General features: G+C 32.3%; 2 protein-coding genes across 2 annotated transcripts; both read right to left on the bottom strand.

Moving 5' to 3' along the window:
* Nucleotides 1-1401: 1401 nt before the first annotated feature.
* LOC143204769 (putative inorganic phosphate cotransporter) lies at nt 1402-13887 on the bottom strand. Its single transcript, XM_076417574.1, has 9 exons — nt 13683-13887; nt 5613-5752; nt 5411-5558; nt 5185-5352; nt 4904-5127; nt 2790-2939; nt 2598-2730; nt 2294-2538; nt 1402-2011 (listed from the first exon to the last, which is right to left on the bottom strand). Exons 1-9 carry the CDS (start codon nt 13786-13788, stop codon nt 1868-1870), a joined length of 1458 nt encoding a protein of 485 aa, XP_076273689.1. The 5' UTR covers nt 13789-13887; the 3' UTR covers nt 1402-1867.
* LOC143204772 (uncharacterized) lies at nt 8060-9444 on the bottom strand. Its single transcript, XM_076417580.1, has 2 exons — nt 9015-9444; nt 8060-8925 (listed from the first exon to the last, which is right to left on the bottom strand). Exons 1-2 carry the CDS (start codon nt 9427-9429, stop codon nt 8060-8062), a joined length of 1281 nt encoding a protein of 426 aa, XP_076273695.1. The 5' UTR covers nt 9430-9444.
* Nucleotides 13888-25087: the final 11200 nt, after the last annotated feature.

Here is a 25087-nt window from a genome sequence, read left to right on the forward strand (position 1 = left end):
AACACACCGGCTCACACCTCCGCACTTTCTATGGCCAAACTGATCGAATTGGGCTACAAACTGCTGTTCCAACCACCGTATTCTCAATATTTGGCCCAGTGCTACTTCTATTTACATCCGAATACTTTGCAGACCTCAAGAAAACGTATTTTTCCGGTATTATATAAGTCAATTGAAAAGTCCCCGGCCTGACACATAGATGGCGCTACTGTAACTAAATCCATTAATTTTTTTGTTAGCCCTCAAAAGATGTGTGTATAAATTTGAGAGCTGTCGGATCATTGGTTTGTGAATTATAGCATTTTGAGTGAAACAACTTTTGTTATTGTGAAAAAAAAAGGATAAAAAGAAATTTTGCCTGTTGATGATATATTGCTTTTTCAAAAGAAAAAATACAGTGAAAGCAAAAACTTACCTTGATGCCGAGTTTCCGGACACTGCCCCAGGAAAATCAACCATCAAGAATTGGTATGCTAAGTTTAAACGTGGTGAAATGAGCACCGAAGACGATGAATGCAGTTGACGTCCAAAAGAGGTTGTTACCGACAAAAACATAAAAAAATCCACAAAATGATTTTCAATGGCCGTAAATTGAAATTTAATGAAATAGCAGACACGCTAAAAATATCTAGTGAACGTGTACCTCATATCATTCACGAATATTTGGGTACGAGAAAGCTCTGTGCAAAGTAGATAATCAACCCGAGTTTTTGCGTCGATATGTGATAGTGGATGAAACATGGCTCCATCATTTCACTCTAAAGTCCATTCGATAGTCATCGGAGTGAGCTTCACACGATGAACCCGCTCCAAAGTGTGGGAAAACGCAACAGTCCACTGGCAAGTTTATAGCATCTGTATTTTGGGATGCGTATGAAATTTTCATTGACTACCTCGAAAAACGAAGGTCAATCAACAGCGACATATAAAAAAAAACTAATTTTGCCAAAAAAATGTGTTTTACTATGGTAGGTCGGGCACTTTTCAATGGACCTCTTAAGGACGTCTATTTTGGGTAAGTTTAAATAAAAACATCAATTTTTCTAATATTAATAATTTTACTAGCTTATATATCGTTAAATATAACGTAAGGCTTTGAAACATACTAAGATTTATAGAGTCCTTCCCTCCTTACCACCTTTTTTATATTTATGAACAAATTTCAAACTTGCTCTCATTCTCTCAATTTCTATATTTTACCACTGTCTCATTTTTGTGTCATTACTTTCTAATCCGTTACATTTGATTATACAGTTTAACATCCCAAACGTATTTTTCATTGTTTGAGGTGGAGCTTGTATTTATCCAAAATTTGTTCAAAACATGCAAGAAAGGTTTCTTAAACAAAAGTCGTTCTTTCCTTAAATAGTCATAATAAGGAACTTATAAGTAAAAAAGACATTAATTCTCAAAAAGTTTATTATAGGTACTCTTTTGAGTAGTTATATACAAATTTAATTAGCAATTTGGGAACAAATTTTCTCGATTATGATGTACCACTCAACAACTTCTATCATGACATATGTAATTACAAAATTTTCTGTAATATGAAAATGAAAGAATATTAAATCAACTAAAGTAAGAATGAGAAGAATTTACATAAGGGCTCATTAGAGTAACTAAACCACAAAAGATATTTTTAATTTTTTTTGCCGATAAAGATAAAGTCTACGTATTTTGTAGTACAAAATTGTTATGTAGCATTTCAGGACCTTATTATTGTTAAGTGTAATTTAAATTTGTTACTAAATTACATGTTTTATATCACAGCATAATTATGTAGTTAAACATACACTATAATACTAAATTAAATAAATATTTTCCATTACTATTATAACAGAAGTTACTAGTTTCCATATATATTGCTTCACGCTTCTGTCGTATTTTCATTCGCCTCTTCTTTGTCCCAAGGCTGAGGTTTTCCAGATCCAAAGATAATAAAAGCCAGGGCACAGATTGTATTTACCCCAGCTGATAGTAAAAATACGTAACGCCATTGTATTGTGTTAGTCTAAAACAAAATATTAAAATAGAGTAAACCAAAATAATTTAAAGTGTTTTTATAACTAATTTATAATGAACATAATTAATTTAAAAAACAGCAAGTTGTACACATAATGGGTTACACAATCTTGTAATAGAATAGAAACAAAAACAAATTCCACTGCAATTGTTCTTGTTGCAATTGCTGCATCTCTGTAAGTTTAATCGTGAATCAAAGTAATGTCTGTCCCAAAGCAGAATGTGATCAGGAAATAGTTGGGTAGATCATATTAAGAATGGATTAAATTACCTCGTCAGTGACTATAACCTGGACTATCAGAGGTGCTAAAGCACCAGCAACTTGAGAAGCTGCATTACAAATTCCCATTACACTACTGGCGTGGTTTGGTGATATATCCATGTGGTTAATTGCGAATCCAGAGAAACAAGCTGCGTTAAAACCTACCGCGATTATCAATAATATAACAGCAAGTGTATTGTTTCCAGCTTCTGTGTATCCAAGACAAATTAAAGCTACGGCTGGCACGAGCAGTCCTAAAAATATATTAATGATTTTTATTTCTTAAAATATTGAATGATGATACGGTATTTACCGACGCTATTGAAGAATTTCCTAGAAAAACTCCTTTTTAACATACCCTTATTTACTAAACAGTCAGACATAATACCAAAAACGAAACTTAGTATCCACAAAGTTAAGTATGGTATGGAAGAGAGCAAACTATTCTGAAACATAAGGTGTAACATATAGGTTAGGTTTTGTGTGCTTCATCGAAATTTATTACTTTTTTAATATTATAGTGCATGACATAGTTCATGTAGGTGGGGATTTGAGTTACTAGGGTCCAGAAACAGTAGTTATTTCCTGTTTGTGCTGCGAGGAGGGCCCATACAGGGAGAGATCCTAAAATTCCTCTCCATGGTGTCTTTTCATGCTGAAATAATAGACAAACTGTAAAAGGTGTTTTAAAGGAGATTAAAAGAATCTGGTGCATTGTTTCCTTATTATGAATGATATTTAGGTCTACTGAGGAATTATATTCGGATCCTAAGCCAGTTCGTATTCAAATCATCATCGCTATCATCAATGTTACTCCTAATACTATATCGGTTTAACTGCGGAAAATCATGATAAGCATGCTGATTTTTTATTTGGCCGTCTTTTTTTTTTATTTTGTCTGAAATCGAGATATTCGATTAGAGATTCATTATGTTTTTGGAGAGAAACATACTTATAACAGCTTAATTGAAAAGTCCCCGGCCTAACATAGTAAAACACATTTTCTTTTGGCAAAATTAGTTTTTTTAATTCAATATAATTTCCTTCAAGGGTGATACACTCATTATAGCGACCATCCAACTTTTCGATGCCATTTTTGTAGTACGATTTGCCTTTTGCTTCAAAATGGGCCTCAGTTTCGACGATCACTTAATTCAACGAAAATTTCATCCCAAAGAGCATTTTTGAGATCTGAGAACACGAAATAATTGCTGGGGGACGGATCTGGCGGATACGGTGCATGAGGAAGCAATTAGAATCCGAATTCATGGATTTTTGCCATCGTTTTCATTGACATGTGACCCGGTGCGTTGTCTCGGTGAAGCCTAGTTTTCTTTTTCTTCAAATGCAACCGTTTTTCGGCGATTTCGTGCTTCAAACGGACCAATAACGCTATGTAATAGTCACTATTGATGACCTTTCCTTTTCCATGCTAGTCAATGAAAATTATTCCATGCACATCCCAAAATTCAGACGCCATAACCTTGCCAGCTTACTATTGCGTTTTTCCACACTTTGGAGCAGGTTCATCGTGTGCAGTCCACTAGGCTATGACTGCCGATTGGACTTCGGAGTGAAATGATGGAGCCATGTTTCATCCATTGTCACGTATCAACGCAAACACTAGGGTTTATTACGCTTGATCATCAAACACTGCTCCAAATCATCAACTCATCGTTGTGAGTGTCTGATATTTCATTCAGTTTCAATTTACGGTGATTCAAGATCATTTTGTGGATTTTTCAAATGTTTTCGTAAGTGACAACTTCTTGTGGGCGTCCACTACGTTCAGCGTCTTCGGTGCGCATTTCACCATGTCTAAACTTAGCATATCAATCCTTAATGGTAGATTTTCCTGGGGCAGTGTCCAGACACTCGACATCAAGCCAAGTTTTTGCTTCAACCGTATTTTTACCCTTCAAAATGCAATATTTTATTAACAGGCGAAATTCCTCTTTATCAATTTTTTTTTCATAGTAACAAAAGTCGCTTCACTCAAAATGCTATAATTCACAAACTAATGATTCGACAGCTGTCCAATTTATACGCGCATCTTTTGAAGGTCAGGGCTAACTGAAAAACATATGGATTTAATTCTATTAGCGCCATCTATGTGTCAGGCCGGGGACTTTTCAATTTACCTGTTAGATGTCATACTGTAACATGTATGTCCAGCTCTTGAAGTTCTACAAAAGTCATTATTGGAATATTTCCTCTTTTCCACCTGCATTATCAAATTACTTGACAATTCGATTTATTAGTTCTGTTGAATATGCCACTTTCTACTTGACTATGGTGGTAGTACACTAGTGCTTGAACTTAAGTGTTTGTTCTAACTGGATGTCGTTGGAATTTGCCATACCAACTCAAATTAAATTTAATTAAATGCAATTTTAGAAATGTTAGTGATTGTTATTTCTTGAGATGGTTTGCATATATTTCAATACGTTATAATATATAGATATATATTACTTACTATTATTATAATTGTCAAAATAAGTTTTAGTAACATAACATTATTTAAAAAATACTCTATTACCTCAGAATTGATATATCATGGAGTGATATTAATGCCAGCACTTTTTTATAGGCCCAAATAATTTAAAAAGCAATAATTACCTTTTCTATCTCTTCTGTCTTTCCTAAACTTCTTTTAATGTACATCTTTTCTTCCATGCTGATATTTGGATGTTTATCCGGGCTGTCGTAACCCAAGAAGCCCATCAAGAAGCACCATAGAAATCCTAAGGCCCCAAATACGTAGAAAACCATGGGCCAACCATACCAACTAGCAGATATTACTCCTGTTATCAGCATTGAGAATACAGTACCCAATTTTCCAGCTAAAACATTTGGATTTCTTTAATTGTTCTTTGATGGGAAACATTATGAAGAAGTACCCGCAAGAACAGTAGATCCCAATCTAGCTCTTTCCTCTATTGGAGCCCATTGACACAACAAATGAGCAAACGATGGGATTATGAAACCCTGCGAGAATCCTTGCAAGACCCTGCTCACTATAACTCCGGTTGATCCGAAATACGCTGCGGTTATAGGCATCAGAATAACTGAAAAGATATGTTGATTATTCTGAGTAATTAAGAAAATAAATGACGTGTTGCTTACATAAAATTGACTGTATTATAGCACTTCCGATCAAAAACCATTTGGGTCCATATTTCTTCGCCATCCAAGCAGCGAATAGTTGGGGAATGATATATCCCCAGAAGAACGATGATAGAATCACATTTTTGTTGGTCCATTCCGGATAGGTCTAAACAATATTTAATGAATGATATTTGTTTCAAGTTTGCGAGTTAACACTTACCGGAATATCAGGATTGATGCTTGTTTTTGGGTCAGTCATAGCTACAATTCCAACGGACAATGTAACGCGAAAACCAAAGGCCAGGAAACCCAATATAAAGTAAATAAATACTTGTAAATGGCGAATTCCAATTCTGGGTGCTGGTAAGATATATGATATATATAAATTAACATAAACAGTAGAGGAATTTATGAATTATTAACATTAAATTTGTAAACATTTTAAAGTATTGATAAATCTTTAGTTATTTAACGATTGACGCGATAGGATATGTGACTTATATAATATACTAGCTGACCCGACAGACTTCGTCCTGTCAAAAAGATTTGTAATGTGGCAGTTTTTGTGCCTACGTATTTTAAAAAATTCTCCTGAACAGAACCATCACCCTGGTGATAGGGCGTTGTGAATAAAAAATAATTAAATAAAACATATATAAGGATTGAAAAGTAAGTAATCGCTTTATTGTTAATCATGTGAATCATAATTATTATTATTATTATCATTATATTGCTTTGTGGTATACGATGTTTTTTGTTTGATTACCTGGCGCATAGATAAACAAATCTGATGGTTTTCCAACACGGGAACAGGCAACATACAATTGACCATGTGAGAAACATGGGTTTTCTAGATTAATACCACAAACACTTAATGATTGCCCCTGGGACTTGTTTATAGTCATAGCAAAAGCAAGCCGTCAACATGTCTATAGGAAATTTGCCATTACCAATGTCAATGAGTTGTTTAGAGAATATGTTTCCAGATTGGTCATTTTGCAACTCGACACGCATATTCTTGCTTAAATGAAGTACTTTAACATGTTTCCATAAATTGGAGGACTTTAGACATGCATTGAGTTCATCAGCTGGCGTTGATCGTGGAATCACTGGCAATGTTTGACGAAAATCTCCTGCTAATAAAATCATTGCACCACCAAATCGGTTATTATTGCTACGTAGATCTTTTAAGGTTCTGTCTAAAGCCTCCAAAGATTTTTTATGTGCCATCGTGCATTCATCCCAAACAATCAATTTACATTGCTGCAAAACCTTTGCCATTGCAGAGTTCTTCGAAACGTTGCAGGTTGGAGTTTCATTGCTTTGCATATTTAATGGCAATTTTAGTGCTGAATGGGCTGTTCGACCACCTTCAAGCAAAGTTGCTGCGATTCCCGACGAAGCGAGTGCAAGTGCAATTTTATTTTGTGAGCGAATTGTTGCTAATATTAATGAAATAAAAAAAGTTTTTCCTGTACCACCAGGTGCATCTAAGAAATAAATCCCTCCAGTTTCATCATTTGTTACTTTCATAAGAGTTTCAAATACATACTTCTGTTGTTCATTTAACAGTGGAAGATTTGTTTGAATTTATTCTTTCAAAGCGTTGAGATCATACAGTCTTTCTCGATGCAACTCTTGGTTAAAAGCGTCATGCATTGGACGATTGGGCGCGGTCAGGCCTAATTGAATTAATAGTTTGTTTGACATTATCAAGCACATGTCCTCAATTGAAATCAATGCTTCATTGTAAATTTCTTCACTGATTTGTATATTTGGATTTCCCATTCTATTCCGTATTTGATACAAAATATCATCACACATATAATCTTTGTACTTCATCCACAAATCAATTGGGTTTGATGGGAAGCATGTAGATATGATTATAGAAAACAATGTTCGTATTTGATGAGTGTGTGATGATATTACAGCATCATTGAGAGTTTGATCCCAATGAGCGTCATTTTCAAGCAATTGCAAACGTTGACAGGCTTCTCTGTAGGATCCACACAATTCACCATCAACAGTTCGTAACTGTTGGAATGATGTTGGGCCACGTACATTGACTAATAGCAGTCGTAAATAAAAACATTCATCATTGCTTGGATGTACTGAATAAATCCGGCCAATCGCATCGGTGGAATATACATCTGTATATCCTGGAACTGGTTTTCCTTGTTTCCGTCGTATAAATCTCCTTGAGGATTGATTCCAGGTATAATATTTTGGCATTTCAGAATATAGCAATGTTTGTGCGAAATCATCGTTTTGGCATGTCTCAAAAAAACTGGTTAATGTAGTAGATGGTGGCTGAGCAGCTCTTTGTACTGCGTTCTGTGCTGTAAAATACACTCTTTGTCCATTTTCTAAATGCACAGCTAAGTGAACAACAGAAGGGTGTCTCTCATGAATAGGAAAAGAAAATATTCGCCAAACTGCTTCATTACTACTGACATAGCGGCCCATTTGGTATTGGGTAACTTCATCATTAGAATTCTCTGCACCAATTCCAATCACAGCCATATCACTCCCTTTGGTTACATATTTGCAAATGTATTTAATCGATTTCACTGAATGGCAAGATTCAACGTTGATGTGTGCTTTGAATGTCTTTGATAAAATGGGTGAATATGGAACAATCCAACGATTATCTATTTCAATATCTTGTTAATTTAATTTGACAATTGTTGATTTTCCATTGTCTGCTGTCGATCTGCGACGATACAATGGATAACCGTCATTACCAGTAATTGTTTCCGATATTAATGTCCGTGGATATCGTTTTGAACATTTACCATCCATCATACACGGTGAATTTTGATTAAGAGTTCCACAGGGACCATGTATCATGTTTTTGATAACTACCTCATGCAATCCAGGATCTACTTGTACATTAGGGATTTCAGCTGATATCACTGCATCAACTTCATTTGGCCTTATCTTTTCAACCAACCAAATCAAAATGTGTGCATGTGGCAATCCTCGTTTCTGCCACTCCACAGAATACATCCAGCAGCGTGTCTCACCAAACACATTATGTTTTACGATGAAATTCATTAAAGATTTCAACTTTTGTCTAAAGACTCTGGCTGTAATATCATGACGATCAATGGATGATTTCCCAGGTAATAACTCCTGCTTAATTTCTATCCATTGCGGATTGAATGTAAATGTGATGAACAAATCTGCTGTACCATAATGACGAACATACGACATGGCATCTTGAGCATATTCGTGCATATGCCGAGGGCTTCCGATGTATGTTGCTGGAAGAATAGTCATCCGACCGACATTCTGTGCATTTCCATCAGTATTAATCGCATCTCGAAGGTGAATATACTCTTCAGATCGGAGTTTGGTTTGATTCAACCTGATGAATGTTAATCTCTCCGTTTCAATTTTAACATACATGTCATCAACATATTTGTGATATAATCGCCGACATTTCAATATGTGATTATCTGCATTTTCCCGAATCATTAGGCGGTATGAATAATAGTTCATTGAACTGACTTTTTTGTTGGTTTCAGAACCTGTAAACAGATTTTGTTTTAATAACATTCAAATACATAATATAGTGACTGAGATATTATCGCCATAGCTAAACTAATATTTTAGTTACCTGTAATGGGATTTATCATTTTTATTGATAAATCGTAGCCATCTTCACCTTGCCAAAATATAATGGGATATTGCAGTGCATCATATGAGCGGTGTGTTTCCTTTATAGGTTGTAATTGAAAATTCCGACGATGTAAAACAATATCACGGGATTCCAAGTTTTCTCCAACTACAACGATAGCAACTTCATCAATAGTTGGTGCATTAAAACGTCTTGTATGTTGACCTGCAGGTGTTTTATTAGCTCTGATTACAATTTTGTGATTATCGGATGGCATCAGATCCAGGGCAGTTTTAAACAATATAATCAATTGATTGTGTTGATGAAATAAAGTTTGTAATTGTTCTACAATAGACCTTTTTACTAAATTGTTATGTGCACAACGCAGATCAATTTCTTGTGGTGAATTGCCCATAAAATAAATTTGCAGGAATTTGTTGTCGCTATCTGACACTGGTAACAGTGAACCTGCTCTGTGATATATTTGCCCTTGTATCTGTAAATAAAAAAAATATTATGGTGTGGTATAAATTAATGGATTGTCAATGATCAAACTTAAATAATATTTGATCTTAAAAAGTATATATTTAGTTTTAACTAATATCTATCAAATATAAAATATAATAAAAGTGTCACTGAAACTGAATCACCATATAATATGATGACTAAGTGATATATTTCGTAATGATTAAGAAATTGAAGATTAGTAACACATCTTAACTTTGGTGACAGAAAATTTTGTTCGCTAAAATAATTATGAGTAACTGCTATAATACATACCTTGAAAGTTGGCATAAAATTTTCCCGAACTGCATTTGTTGCCCCAAATGAAGTCATTTGAAAGCAATTGTTATATTGTTGAATATGTGTCAAAAAGTGTATAGAATCTGTTCCTATTCCTGAAACCAATGAGTACAATGGTTCTGGTGGTGGATCCAATTGTATCAATTTCACTTTACCATTTGCGCAACACAATCCATTGGCATCGTTTTTGTATTTTAATGCCTTACAGTGTGAGCAAACCAAGTTCATAGAACCAATAACAACACATTGGTAGTTACTGTAGTCAATTGACACATCGTAACTGAAAGCAGCTGGATTCAAACTTGCGCGATTATTAGTTGAATGTCGCGCTCGCGCTTCACGCGTTTGTGATATCCGAATTCTTTCACGTTCATTTCCATCGTCACGTTCTTGTGCAGTACGATTAGATCGGTAATTAGCTTGGTTTATAGCATTTCTGGTTCTTCTACCTAAATTGCTTCGTCTTATAGGAGGCATATCAAATATAAATTATTTTTTCACTAATCACGAACTAAACAAACACTAACTAACTAAACACTCTGCACAAAACACGATATACGAATTTGTTTCGTGTATCACTTGACAATTCATCTGTCATCTGTCAAAAGTCATCTGTAACAGACAACTTTTTTTTTTAAATTTGATATGACTTGAACTCAAATCCTTTTAAGCCGTACGAATTGTTTTATTTATTTAAAATTTGAATTAAATTTTAAACAAATAAAAAATTTTAAATAAATAAAACAATTCGTACGGATTAAAAGGATTTGAGTTCAAGTCATATCAAATTTAAAAAAAAAAAGTTGTCTGTTACAGATGACTTTTGACAGATGACAGATGAATTGTCAACTGATACACGAAACAAATTCAAACAAAAAGGGCTATTTTTAGGGTTTTTCCAGCAATAATTCTAATTTTTCTCGCCGTAAAAACCATCCCTGAACTTCAACGAACATTTTAAAAAAAGATTTGGCCAAATTGGTCCAGGCGTTGTTGAGTTATGCGCTTAGGAACATATTTTGCGATTCATTTTTATATATAAGATTATTCTTTGAACTTTGGACCAATTATTTTGATTATTACTTTACAAACCTGAGTTTTGAAAAATTAATAGTTAAATTAATTGTAAATATTTAATATATATTTATAATTGTAAAAAATAAATTGCGTTCGTTATTGGTTTGATATACATGCTAAAGTTCAGTATCAATTTCAAAATTATTGTATTCATATATTCTCTGTTTTAATATACAAACATGTATTTACTTCATTGATTATTCCATATTTTCGTTTATAACTTAAATGTTTAGAACTTATAATTATTAAAATTACTTATATTTCATTATTGATATAGGATTATTGAAACCTAATGGAAGTTAGGTCCAATAAAATGCACAAAAAAGTTTAGTCAATGTTAGTTCTTGGGATACTTTGCATATATTTTAATATATTTTAATATACGAATACTATATTTATTAATTTAATTATCATCCTTAATACTTTTATCAGACTTTCAAACTAGGTACTTGAATGTTTACTAGAGTTTAGATGACAGCTATAATATCAAGGAAGCTAAATATAAAGAATAAAGAAAGGCGGAATGATTTTGATTTTTTTATAAAAATATTGAGAACCAATGCTATCTGAGAATTTACATTATCCTGATACAACCAATAAATAATATTGAAAAGAAACTTATAAATAGCAACATCATATTTTCTATATCATAGTAGTTTTTTTATAGTAGTACTCTTAACATTTGTAAAAGGATAAACAATGAAACATAATGAAATGTTAAAATTTTAAGCCTATACATTAATTTAAAGGATTTTTTCAGCTTCATTGAGAAAAATCGGTACTGGTTTTCTGATATTGCTGTTGAAACGGCATTTCACACATGACCAAACGCCTTTCAATGTCTCTTGGCTTCACTTCGTACGACTCAAAATATCCAAGCTTTTAGATAATTGCCATGTTCTTCAAGTTAGTGCAAATGGTTTCTTATGTTACTCCCAATAATTCTGCATATTCTTCTTGTATTTTACACGGATTATCATCGAGTAGTACCTTCAAATCTTAATCACATCTCTTTTACTACCCAGAGCGCTCTTTATCTTCGGTGACAAATTCAGCGCTTTTAATATATTGAAGCTAGTATTTACATATTAAAATTGATGAAGCATGGCTACCATAAGCTTCACGCAACACCCATATTCCCTGTCTTCGACCTACAGCCGTCTTCTTCTTCAAATTTCAGTAAAAGTAAAACTTCTCGCAAATTTGATTTACTCGGTAAAATTAAGACATTTTCAGCGCACTGGAGATATTTTCGTTTGGCACTTTGACAAAATGGTACATACTGAGAAGTGAAGCCTTCACCATGAAGTTGGTTATAAATATATCCGATGCAACTTAATACATTGTAACGTCAAGTGTTTTAAATCCAACAAATAATGTATAGGCCTAGTAATGTAAAATAAAATATATTAAAACAAATGTGATTATTTTAAGTGATCAAAGGACAATGAATATGGGGTTGGAGATCTTTGATGTCTTTTGTGTAAAAGATACTTGTAAGTTTCTGGTTAAATTTGTACAAAGTAATACATTCGGTCGAATACAATATATTCCTAGGAATCCGTTTTTCACTTCCATTTTCGATTTTGCCCACATACTTCTGGAGTTGTTAATGACGAGTATGGGATAATCTTTCAAGGTATGTTTGAATGAAATAATGCTTGTAGATTATTGTTGGCATAAATATAGAAATGTTGCAAGTTTTTTTTACATAAAATGTGTTAAAAAACGAATATTATCCACGATCCACGAGCCACCAACCTATTGTTTGAACATCCAGACACCTGATAGGTCCTCCTCCAACTATTTCGAATAAAAATGTTGTTCAAGAAAGAACAACGATAATGTAAATGTTGTTAATATATTTAATTTCTTAGCATTTCTTTTCAAAATATTTTTTAATTTGTTATATACCACCAAGCCGGAGTTAATAAAAATGTTTATTGATTATCTTCACCCTTCTTAGTTATTAGGACACATATTTTGAAGAAAATATTTAATTTCTTTTTATTGGAGAGTTTAATCGAACGAAAGTGATTGTACCTAATTTGAGTAAAACTGAAACGCATTTTGGTTATGCATTTGTTTTTTTAGAACTATATTATTATAATTTATCCATTACGATACAGAAAGTTGTTTGTTTGGTGTTTTAATTGTTTTAAAGGATGCCCATAATATTTAACAAAGTATGCCCAGTTCAATTCTAGAAGAACTTCCATCATATAGTTGAGAAATTATAGTATCTCGATCAATATACAAAAATAAAGACTGATACCAATGAAGAAATGAATTGCCAATTAGTGAATTGCTGGTTGGTTGACAAGAAAGTTACATTTTACCGCCACTAATAATGAGAAATGGATCAAAGTTATTTAGTTTCACTTGAGGCTCATTGAGTTATTTGGTTAGGTTAGTTGAGTTTTAGATATTATGAGACTCTAACTACATTCAGTTAAACGCCAATAGTGAATGTTAATAGTTGTGTAAAATAAGGAAAATGAACTAGAAATTGATTAAAGACATGGTAAAGTTACTCTATAATGACGAAAATACAAAAAATCTTAATGATTTTGATACATAAATCCAATATGCGGATGCCAGATATTCTGGAGAATTTCTTGAGTTGAATGCCAAGTTGTTTGAAGAATACCATACAAGCCATACAGAATTTTTTAATATAAATAATTAACATTTACTTAAACATTTAAAGGTTAATAACAAAACATTTAAAACTTTTTTTTATTTTATAAATATAAGAGAAAATGTCAAATATTTGTTATTAAATACCTGTTTTGACGCTACTTTCATCTCCATTTTCGAACTGATATATTAGTTTTTGATTAACCTCAGAATAACTGTAATCGACATTTTTATCTTCATTGATTTTGGTCATTTTGACTTGGTCATTTAAAACTAACTATAATAGTAACATTCCACTTATATTTATAATGTTAGAACCATATGTTTTATGCTTTGTACGCCTTTCTGAGAAAACATTGGTTTTATATATATGGAATATGTGTTTAAGATTTATATACGACACTTACAGAAACAGTGAGTGAAACACAATATAGCGTCACGTTATTTTTCTCATTGTCTTTCAAGTCCTTTTAATCCAATTTAACGCGTTATCACTTTTTCGCATATTTCCGATGAAAGTTTGTCAAGGAAAAACAAACTTATTTTAGGAAAACAAGATTCATTCATTCGATTTTTTATAGTTTATCAACACTAAAGATACTTAATAATTCATTAACATCTAGAATGTATCAGTTTTTGTCGTAATGTAATCTAGTAACATACCTGATGGTTGTTTGTTTTGCCCATCATATTGATGGAAACATTTTATGAAATGTTTTAAGATGAAACAAATAATTAAGCTTAAAGAACCTGATAAGCTTAACTGTTATATACGAGTACATTTAAAAACATTTAAACCATGTTTAAATACCACCATACCAAGCATATAAACACCAGGTATAGCGATAACAGACTTTTTTTTTGGATTTCAAAATTTTCTTTTTCATATAACGATCTATCTTTCCTTTCGGAATAGGTTTCAACTTGGTCACTACCTCTTAATTTGAATTAAACTTCTTTGCCTTGAGGTCTGCAAACGGCTAGTAATAATTGGGGACTGTACGGCGGGTGGTAAAACTATTCCAAGTACTATTCCACTCAAATGTGTGACTTAAAAATTTGATTATATCATAAAACATTGCAAATCAAGATAATATTTTTCTGTTCTAGGTGGTGTAGGGATTTCGTTACAGTAAATGAGGTTCTCCAAAAATATGTCTTCCAGTGGGCTTCAGCTACCGGCCGCATTTGGTAGAAGTATCCTGAAATAATGGTCTATATATGTTTCACCAAGGTAGTATAAGCCCTTATTTATGTTCGAGTTAATTCAATTATATTAGAATAGTTTCTTTTAATTAAACGCATGTCCGCTGATTATAGAATGACAACTAGAGTCATAAACATATTTAGTTTGAGATTTTCACTTTTATATTTAAGAAAATAATGGTAACTCTTATTTTTTCCTCGCTGCGAACAAGCAGTTAATGTACATTTAACTGCATTATATATGCGTATTTGATTACTTTTGAATTTTGAATGGGGGTAACACAATGATATGTATCTTTTTCGAACAATAATATCATTTCTATTTATAGATATATAGTATTATTTTTGCAATTATAAGGAAATACAATACAGAATTACATGAGTGTACGAGATGATATTTTTCAATTTTTCTGTATTATAACCTAAACATTGTGACGTGACGTGTGATTTAAGTAAGTGAAGCTGTAAGGGGCTGGAATTGGGATAATATTTATTAAACTTGTTTTATAACCGGCTAATTTAACCAGCTTTATGATAAATTCAATTTAGAATTTTATTAAAATGAAAACAAACAATATTTAAGTTTAATAAGTGATTACTGTAATATATTTAAACAAAATAAATATCAATAAAATTATAAATAACCAGGTATTTTAATGAAAACTATATTATTTGTTTTATAGGTTGTACTTGGGTTAATTCTCTTCAGTGAAGCCTCTTGTCTTCACTACATAGTATAAAACAAAGTCGCCTTTTCTGTCCCTATATCCCTATGTGCGCTTAAATCTTTAAAACTACGCAACGGATTTTGATGCGGTTTTTTTCAATAGATAGAGTGATTCAAGAGGAAGGTTTATATGTATAATACATGTAAATTAACCTATTTTTTAGACTTATTTAGCAATTAGCAAAAACGCTGCCTAACCCTACGAGTTAGATCAAATTAATGTACTACAGTATTGTACAACATAAAAAGGTCTAGAAAAAAGTCCGCGATGGTATATGTTTATCTTTTAGGGATAACCCACATTAACCATTTTTATTGTTTACTTTTTACGTGAGATAATGGCTTATTTACGAAGCTATTTTAAGCAATACGGCATTAATCCTTATCGAATTAAGTACCTTAAATACAGTGTGCAATTAATATAGATCAATATGGTTCCTTACAGCATGTAAATTAAACAAATATTTTCGGAGATATTACAAATTTAAAATTTGCGTTTAAAAATGTGTAATGTAATAAAAATTGTATGAATTTAGATATTCCAAAGATAGCAGGAAATCTTCATAGTAAGTATAGGGGAAGAGGAATTGTTTTACTCCAAATTTAATGCGTGCAGGCCAAGGGCAGTAATGAATGAACCAAAAATACTGGATCGATTTTAATCATGTTTTCATTGAGTGACATAGGCATATATATTTTATGCCCGTGCAAAGTCGGAGCGGGCCGCTATGTTTTTATATACAACGTTCATATTTTTTCTGTAGTGTATTTAATTTAGTATCAGCATTGCACCCGTGCGAAGCCGGGGCGGGTCGCTAGTATACCATATTTTTCGTTTTGTTATCAAGCGCAAAAGCAAATAAAGTATATAGTAGCTACGTAGAATTGACCATGAGCTATGCTGAATACAATACCAATTGGAAATCCAAAAGATATCGGTTGGTATCATCGGAATGCACGGAGTGAGAACTTCGTCACCATTGAATTTGAAATTCATCATCAGTATCATCCCATCGCTTGAGTTATATTTATCATCGGTCTCTCATCATGAACCGTGTTTTATTACATAATTTCAATTGCTTTAGATTTCGAAGCATGACGACTACCGAGCTAATCTTTAATTGTAAATATGTGTGGTGGTAAGCTGGTCACATTTAAGGAGTTGGTTCCAAAGGATAGTTGGTGGCTTTGTTTTTAGCAACGACTTCAGAGTGATCAGTTGGTAATAGTTAAAATAATTTTGTAAATAGATAACTAGATTTATGTAGGTATTTAGCTAAATTTTGTGTATATGGAAGAATATAAAATACCTGTAGTAGATAACATAGGTTATATAAGGTTTTTGTTCATTTTTATTTAGCTATTACAACGATTATTATGTACATAATTTATTTTAAAATGTTTTTGTGATAAAAATCTAAGTTGGATAATTTTTTAATTTTTTGAGAGTTCCTAATTTAATTTTCGAAATCGGTTCAATGTTTTGTTGAAATAATTTATTTCTCTCATTTTAGTGTTGGATATTTACTCAATAAATTAGGCAGTTATTTTCTTTAATATCGCAATGAGTAGGTCAAGTAATAGTACAGCTCGTATGAGGAAAAATAGAGATGAAGAAGTAACGATTGAAAAAAAGAAGGGCTTCAAGCACCGGGCTCCGCTACCTAGCCTAGGTGATTTTACAAATATTTTAACTAAATTAGAGAAACAGCAAACTACTGTCCGCGCTGGGAATCGAACCCGCCACCTTCAGATGAGAGCTAAATGCTTTAACAATTACACCATACAAACATTTGTCTGCAATATTTATATGAGGTCTTTGAATCGACCCACAATTGACGGAGAAATTGGTGAATATACTTTAAAAAATATATATACAGCCGAACATAGAACCTCCTTCTTTTTCAAAGTCGGTTAAAAACGATTGCATTCGCACAATTTAAGCAAACCGATCATATGTGTTTATTCTAAGAATTTAAACCAGCCAATCACATGTTGAGATCGCAACTCTACCTCTGATTGAACCGAGCAAAACATTTTCTCAAGGTCGCCTATATAGTCGAATTTCAATTATTTCTATGATCACAGCAGAAACGTGGAAGCAAAACATCTATAGGAAATCAGAAGGTTGTAGTGAACCAAACCACGCGAACTTCTATGGTGCGTAAATGTTTCTCTTTAACATAAATAGCCTAATTTCTATAGAATTACAATATTGATTCAACTACAGCAACAAATAGCAACATATTAAGTTTATTCTAAGCATATATAATGTAAGATGTATTAAAACATAATATGCTTTCTAATTTTTTGCTAAAATAATAGGAATTAATACTATATATAAGACGTTTTTTCTAAGAGAATTTGTTAAAATTCTGATTGAAAATCATTTTAATACTTTTTTCCTTTTACGTGGTTTCTAGAAAACAATATTTTTCTAACGCCGCTTCAGGGAATGTTATCACGTAGCCAATAAAATTTCTCCATTAAAGGTGAAATATTAATTGTTTCGATGATAGCCGATACTTATTTTAAGTAAATTGTCTCTCAATTCATTATAACCATTAATAGATCCCTTTATTACCAGGAAACACTATCGACATAATTTAACCTAGACCTTATTAAGTCATCAGAAAGCTTTCTTGACGCAGTAAAATGTTTGTCGCCTAGGAATGGCGTTTGAGAGCTTAGCCGCGATAACACCAAGCCTACAAATTGTTTTACTTTTTCACTTTACTGTTTTATCGTTATTCCGCTACATTTTAATTTATTGTATTTTCGGTTATCGAGTGAAAATGATGTTAGAAACACTTTTTAACAGCAGTTCTGAATGACCAAGTCGTGTAGGAATGTCTGGTAACTATCTGGGGCAAACCCTTTCGATGATAAGACGTCTTGTGGCATTCTTGCTACGGGAGCCAGGGTAATTAGTGAAAAGATTACAGCATCTTTGGGGTGACACTATTCTCACACTTTCTGTTGATAATTTTTAGTTAGTTTTCCGTCTGGTGTAGTTAATTTACTTCAAAAGTGATAAAATTGGCAAGATGATGAAAATCAGTAGCCTAAAAAAACTTTTGTATTTCACAGATATCACATTAAAATCGATATACATTTTAATTATTTATTCTTGTGATCTTCAGACCTATAAAGGGTTAGGAAAAAATAACTTGTTTTTTTCTTCGAATTTATTCATATACATTTCAATTACTAATCGAATATATCGTTTCAATCGATGGTATTTTGCCAGTTTTTTAGTAAAACATCTGGTTAAAAACTGAACTATGGAATGTCCACAAGCCTCTGCTAAATCGAACTTTGCAGCATAGAATTATGCACCAAAACTTGTTCTCCTCTTTCCACTCGATTACGTGTTGAGACGAGATAATTGATTAGCTTAGGCAAGTTCAACTCATGATGAATTCTAGAGGAATATCGCGTTGTATCACTTTATTTGAAATATAGTACGGAGCATCAACAATGGCACGCAACACCTTATTTTGGAACCGTTGAATGATGGATATATTAGATTTGCTAGCGGTACCCCATAGTTGAATTCCATATGTCCAAATGGGCTTGAGTATAGACTCATACAGCAATACCTTGTTATCTAATGATAACTTGGATTTGCGCCCAATGAGCCAATACATTTGATATAATTTTAGTCCCAGTTGTTTCCGTTTAGAGAGTATGTGCTTCTTCCAGGTTAGGCGTCGATCTAAATACATACCAAGATATTTAACATGCTCTGCTTGGGGGAGTTGACGATGATTGATATTTACTGGTGGACATGTTTTTCTACGCAGGGTAAACGTTATATGCGTGGATTTTGATTCATTGGCTTTAATGCGCCATGTCTTCAACCATAATTGTATTTGCTCCAGGTGGGTTTGTAGGTTTATTGATGCTGTGACTGGATCTTCATGGGATGCTAAGATTGCCGTATCGTCTGCATATGTTGCCACAGTAGTTATTTTTGTGGTGGGCAGATCAGCCGTATACAGAAGATACAGTACTGGACCCAGTACACTACCTTGCGGAACTCCTGAATATATGGGATTTAATTCGGTATGTTCATCGCCTTGATTTACAATAAAATGTCTGTCAGTGAGATACGATTTTAGTAGCTGATAGGCCGGATGAGGGAGAAGTTTCTTTAGTTTAACCTGCAAGCCCGTATGCCATACTTTGTCAAAAGCCTGAGATATGTCTAGGAAAGCAGCCGAACAATATCTTTTGGCATTTAGGTCAGCGTTTATTTGGTTTACAAGTCTATGCACTTGTTCTATAGTCCCATGCTTATTGCGAAAGCCAAACTGATGTTCTGGAATAATTTTTCTTTTTTCTATTATATAGTTTAGTTTTTTTATATATAATTTCTCGAAAACTTTCGAGATTATTGGTAATAAGCCTTGTTAATAGATACAGCTGAATAAATTAATTAACTTATGCACCTTTCTTAGAATAATCAAATTCTTTATAAATTTTCTTGCAATATGTTACACATTTTTATTTTATATCTTTCCTACACTTTTATGCTTAAAGAAAAGCTGTTATTATTCTGCTAAATAAGCAATTCGTAAGGAATATTATTATAGCATTATTGGAATACTTGATACTTTTATTATAAAAGTGTCTTTTGCATTTTAAAATATTGTATGGAATATTATTTATTTAAAACCACTTATTTAATTTTTTTATATTACCTTTGCAAAGTTGTTTATAATAAGGGTGTACTCTACAGGGGTCTTGATAGTAGAACTGAAAATAAACGAGCCGACTTGGTAGCGCAGTGGTAAAGGGGATAGGACGGTCCCCCCACTGTTGCGGTAGCCGCGGGTTCGAATCCTGCTGGGGCACGGTCGTAAATTTATGTTTGTGATTGTACTAGGCCAGAGTGTAAAATCTGACAAGGAAAATGATCCTAGTCACACTAGTAACCAGGCTGGGTAAGACCGGATGATTTCTAAAGTTGATCACTCGTCAGTCGGTAGGCTTAACGCTGAGGACCTTGGTTCGGAGCCCAGTCCAGGTAAACTCATAGTAGGTAAATGGAGACTTTAAAATATATATAAAAAAAACCGAACGTGTATTTTATTTCCTTTAGATTCTTATGTAATAAATATAAAACAGGGAAAGCATATGTGGGGAGTCAAAAAACTAGCAAATATCGTCTTACGTATAGGACGTAATTGAATGGCACCTTGATTGTGATTAATGATTAATCAGCAGATATTATATTTTTTTCAAATTTTAATCCAAACAATCCAGTATCATTTATTGAGCTATCACCTTATATTTTATAAGATACTAAATATTTAATCTGTTTGTTTATAACTTCAAAAAACCTTTGTCTTTCATTGTTTCGATATGATAACTGCATGTTATCAAATGATATTCTGTTAATATATTTTTCACAATATATGCTCAATTCTTGATGCAAGACGTTTGTGCCCACCATCATGTGATACAAAACGAATTAAACAACAATATTATTTGACTTTTTAAAGCCTAAAATCCCGATCGAAAAACTCCTAAAACCGTATCAATGTTAACAGTACAAAAGATATTTTTAATTCATCCGACAGATATACGTAATCCGTAATTTTTGAACGTCCCACTAAACAAAATCCTACACTCGATTGGCTGTCTAAGGTATTAAAAGATTTATCTTTCAAGTTTGATATCGTCCTTTTGTGTTGGCGCACTAAAAAAATTCTATTAATATCGGCCGTTCAGTCTTGAGAGGCAGAAAAGTTTTAGGACCAGTCGAATAAAAAGGAAACATGCACTTAAATCATATCTATCAATCATTATATATAGCAATATCTATTTTATCTCGTTGAATTAGACAATTATTATGACTTTGCAACTAAAAAAATTAATAATTCAATATCTAACTATTTTAAATATAATGATTGATGAGTTCATGGATTTGGATTAACTGTCAACAGTCTTAATTTTTGATGTGTGAGCATTAAAAATTGATTATTATTAATTTATCTAAAAAAAACAAGTGAATTGAATTTAATTGCAAAATATTGTCAAACATACGTCGAATTGTCGAAACAAGAGTCAAGGTTCAAAAATTAGTTTAACTGCTTGATATATATTTTGTTAAGACCTAAAAGGTTTTAGCATTCAAGGAATCATAAAAAATGGATCAAAAAAAAGATACTTAGGAATATATGACAAAAATTAAGTATTTTTGCATCGGATTGTGACCAGTGATGAAAAATTGATTTGCTACAACAAACCCAAACGTCGCAACGACAAAAAGTCATGGGTAATGGTCAGAAAGTCAGTCAAGTCAGGCAGAAAAATTTTCCAACCAAGCCTTTCAAATCATGTTTTTCCTATTATTTATTTTCGAAAAGAGTACAATCATCACTATGCATGCCAATTGGAGTTAGTTAGGTGTGACTTGACTAGGACCTGTTGGAGTAGAATAACAAGTCTTGGTGTATCAACAAGAACTTTTTTCTCCTGTTATCTTTCTAGGGAAGAGATATGCGCAGACAAAACTTAATAAATTGTTGATTGGAGACTATTAATTTACGCATTCTTTCCTCATGATTCGTCTCCCACATTTTAACTAAATGCCTTAACTTAAAATCAGGAAAAGATACGACTTGTATCTGAGTAATCGAGATTATTTTTAGAGCAAAGTCTGCCTAAATTATTTGGTTTTGTCAAAGAAAATAGTTTTTATTTTAAAATTTATTATTATCCTATACATGGATTTATTTCATCTTCGTTTTTATTTATACAAAATTTTGTTTATTAATTTAGGTATTGACTTTTCAATTTTGTTATTGTTTTATTGATTAATACAGTGTAATGTCTTGGTTTTAAAACCGTTATATATAGAGTTGTCATTTATTTTTTGGTAATAAATTGCTAATACGTTAGTTATGCTTTAAACCACGATACTAGGCATTCAGTTATTCAATCTACTAACTGCAAATATTGCGATTGTAACCTGTGTTGGAAGAAAGACAGCAGCAGTAATTTGAAATATGTGACAAAATAGTTTTTCACCATCACAATACTCGATTACATCTCACAAAACTGATTCTATCCTACTTCGGTTAGTACCTAGAGGTAGATAATATTTTTATATTAATATTCTTCTAGTTAGTTTTAAATAAAGAGTCTCAGTTTATGGAAGAACGCTACGAATTAATTCCTGCCCTAAATATAGCCTGCTGTTGTGCTTGTTTATTGCATTATTTGTATTTAATTGAAAGGTTTTATTTTGGAAATGACTAACATGCCTACTAAGTGTGAAACATCACTTTTATACATTTATTTAGAAGCACTTTAAAAGCTGCGCCATGTGTTAATTTAATTATGTTATAATACGGGGACGTGGCCTTTTTGGCGCTTTTTCCTTTATAGTTATTGCTCTTTAACACATTTTTGACAACAATAACGGCCTGTTTGATGTATCCAAAAATATAATTCCCATTTCATAATTACCTGACAATTAAAAGTTTTAATCACAATGGTTGCATTCCTCAATGTATTAGGTGTACGACTTGTAATAAATACAGTGAAGTTCAAACAAATTCCATAGGTGTTAACTATTTTCCATTCTTTCCAAGTATTATCTACATTTAATTTGCTGTTCTTTTTGTGGACCAATGCATGGGTAATTATGGTTAAAATAATTAGATGAATACAAATATTAGTCAAGTTTTGTCTGTACTATAAGGCCTAATGTTCATGTACTTGTGGTGAGGTTGATACTGGTGGAAAAGCATATCGTCAAGAGTGGTTTAAGTGCTTTAAGAATCCTAACTTTACGCCAAAAACAAAGAATACAGTAGAATATCCGAGCTGTACGATTATCATCTTTATTGTAATTAGCGTTGGGAACTATCGACTGTTTCAGTCGCTACTTTTGGTTCGACCAATTTTGTTACTAATTACTGTCGACTGTTTCAGTCAGATTTTTAATATGTTCTATTATTTTATGATTATTTTATATTTATGGCTATTATACATCTTTAGTTTTTAGGTTTTGTTTAAGTTCTATTGTATTGTCTATATTTATCATAGTATATCATTTAAAAATAGCAATTAACATATTAAAATACGATAAAGCATTAGTGGGGTAGGGATGCAGAAAAAATATCGATATTTGGTCGATATTTTTTTAGCCTATATTTCTCTATATTTTTTCAGAATAAATATAATTTTTAATAAACCTTTAATACTTAATTAAGTACTTAGTAATTTTAAATGATTATCAAAAATATTACTATACTTTAAGAAACCTAAAAAAAATATATTTTTAGTCTAATATTTCACAATTTTTATTTTTCCTTAAAATATCGGTATATATGTAAATTATCGATATTTTTTATACTTATTCCAAAAAAATCGATATAATTACTATTTTCAATCTTTAGTTTTTTTACTATCGACTTTTTCGACTGTTTTCAGTCGATAGTTCCCAACTCTAATTATAATCAATCCATATCCGATCTTGTCTGATTCTCAACTAATGCTGTTAGTACCGCAAGTTGAAATATTCTTTACCAAATCCTACTGAATGTCCTAACCGTTCAGTTTCCAATATCAGTTTCTTGTTTTTCACATAGCTCTCTTCAGTATTCATCCACGTCTTCTTTGAAGCTGTTCGTTAAGTCTTCCATTTAGAAGGTCTATGTTGCTACGTTTTTTTTTTCATATTTGCATTATGTGTCTCTGTATTTAAGGTTGGATAAAACCGAAGGTCTTCTGGTTTGATCTCTAAGTTGATCAGCCGCCAGTCGGTTGTTTTATAAGTAGTAAGTTGTTAAGTTGTTTAAAAAGACTAAAGTATCAGAAAAATATAGATATATTAAATTTATTTTCGTATTTTATTAACAATATTTCTAATATCTTTTATATTTATTTTAATTTAATGAAGATTAGTTCAGCCTAATACAATATGATGTTACATATTTCGACAGTTTTTGATAGCTAGTATCCTATGTGATATTATATATTTACTTTAAAAGCATTTATTCTGACAAAATTCTGACCCAGTTTCTTTATAGTTGTCCACATGGGACGAAACATTGAAAATCTATTATACGTTGGATGATCCCGATTATTTAAATTCATGATTTCGAAAGAACCGAACGTCGACGAAGTATTCATCTTTGTCCGAAATACTCTGACCAAGTAATTACGAGAAACCTTTTGGTTTTGAAGCCAAAGGTACACGCTTTTGTGTTGATATAAAAGATTACCGGTGGGTTAAGGTAACCGCAGTTCGAACTGTTTTGTTCGCGAATGCGGTTTTCTTCTGGGCAAGTGAACTTTACGAGTCTCAAAGACTTTTCGCTTAAGTACATTACGCAAATTCGGGCAACTTTTAATGGAATTACGAATCCTTATCCGGATGTGATCTTGTAAGGCACCATATGTGGTCATCAAGCCTAGAAATGTTCCCTTTATATAATATTGGATTAAAATTTACAGTAATCTTCCATACTAGTCAGGAGGATCAACAGAAAAGAGCATCCTTTCAACGGTCATTTTATATCTAAGGTTTTTAAGGTATTCCCAATGCTGTTAGTTGGTTCCACGTTTGTTGATCAGCAGAAATATATTGTTGAAAATG

Source organism: Rhynchophorus ferrugineus, unplaced genomic scaffold, assembly GCF_030347505.1.
Source record: "Rhynchophorus ferrugineus isolate W39M unplaced genomic scaffold, kcgeb_rfMv2 rfM11, whole genome shotgun sequence".
Lineage (NCBI taxonomy): Eukaryota > Metazoa > Arthropoda > Insecta > Coleoptera > Curculionidae > Rhynchophorus > Rhynchophorus ferrugineus.

What these genes read in the sequence shown, in the direction of transcription:
- LOC143204769 (XM_076417574.1), bottom strand. Translation starts at nt 13,788, where the DNA reads ATGACCAAAATCAATGAAGATAAAAATGTCGATTACAGTTATTCTGAG. An exon ending in GGGATCTACTGTTCTTGCGG is followed by an intron (nt 5,128 to 5,184) that starts GTACTTCTTCAT and finishes CAAATGTTTTAG; the next exon opens with CTGGAAAATTGGGTACTGTA. An exon ending in AGACAGAAGAGATAGAAAAG is followed by an intron (nt 2,940 to 4,903) that starts GTAATTATTGCT and finishes CTATTATTTCAG; the next exon opens with CATGAAAAGACACCATGGAG.
- LOC143204772 (XM_076417580.1), bottom strand. Translation starts at nt 9,429, where the DNA reads ATGGGCAATTCACCACAAGAAATTGATCTGCGTTGTGCACATAACAAT. An exon ending in AATGATAAATCCCATTACAG is followed by an intron (nt 8,926 to 9,014) that starts GTAACTAAAATA and finishes ATCTGTTTACAG; the next exon opens with GTTCTGAAACCAACAAAAAA.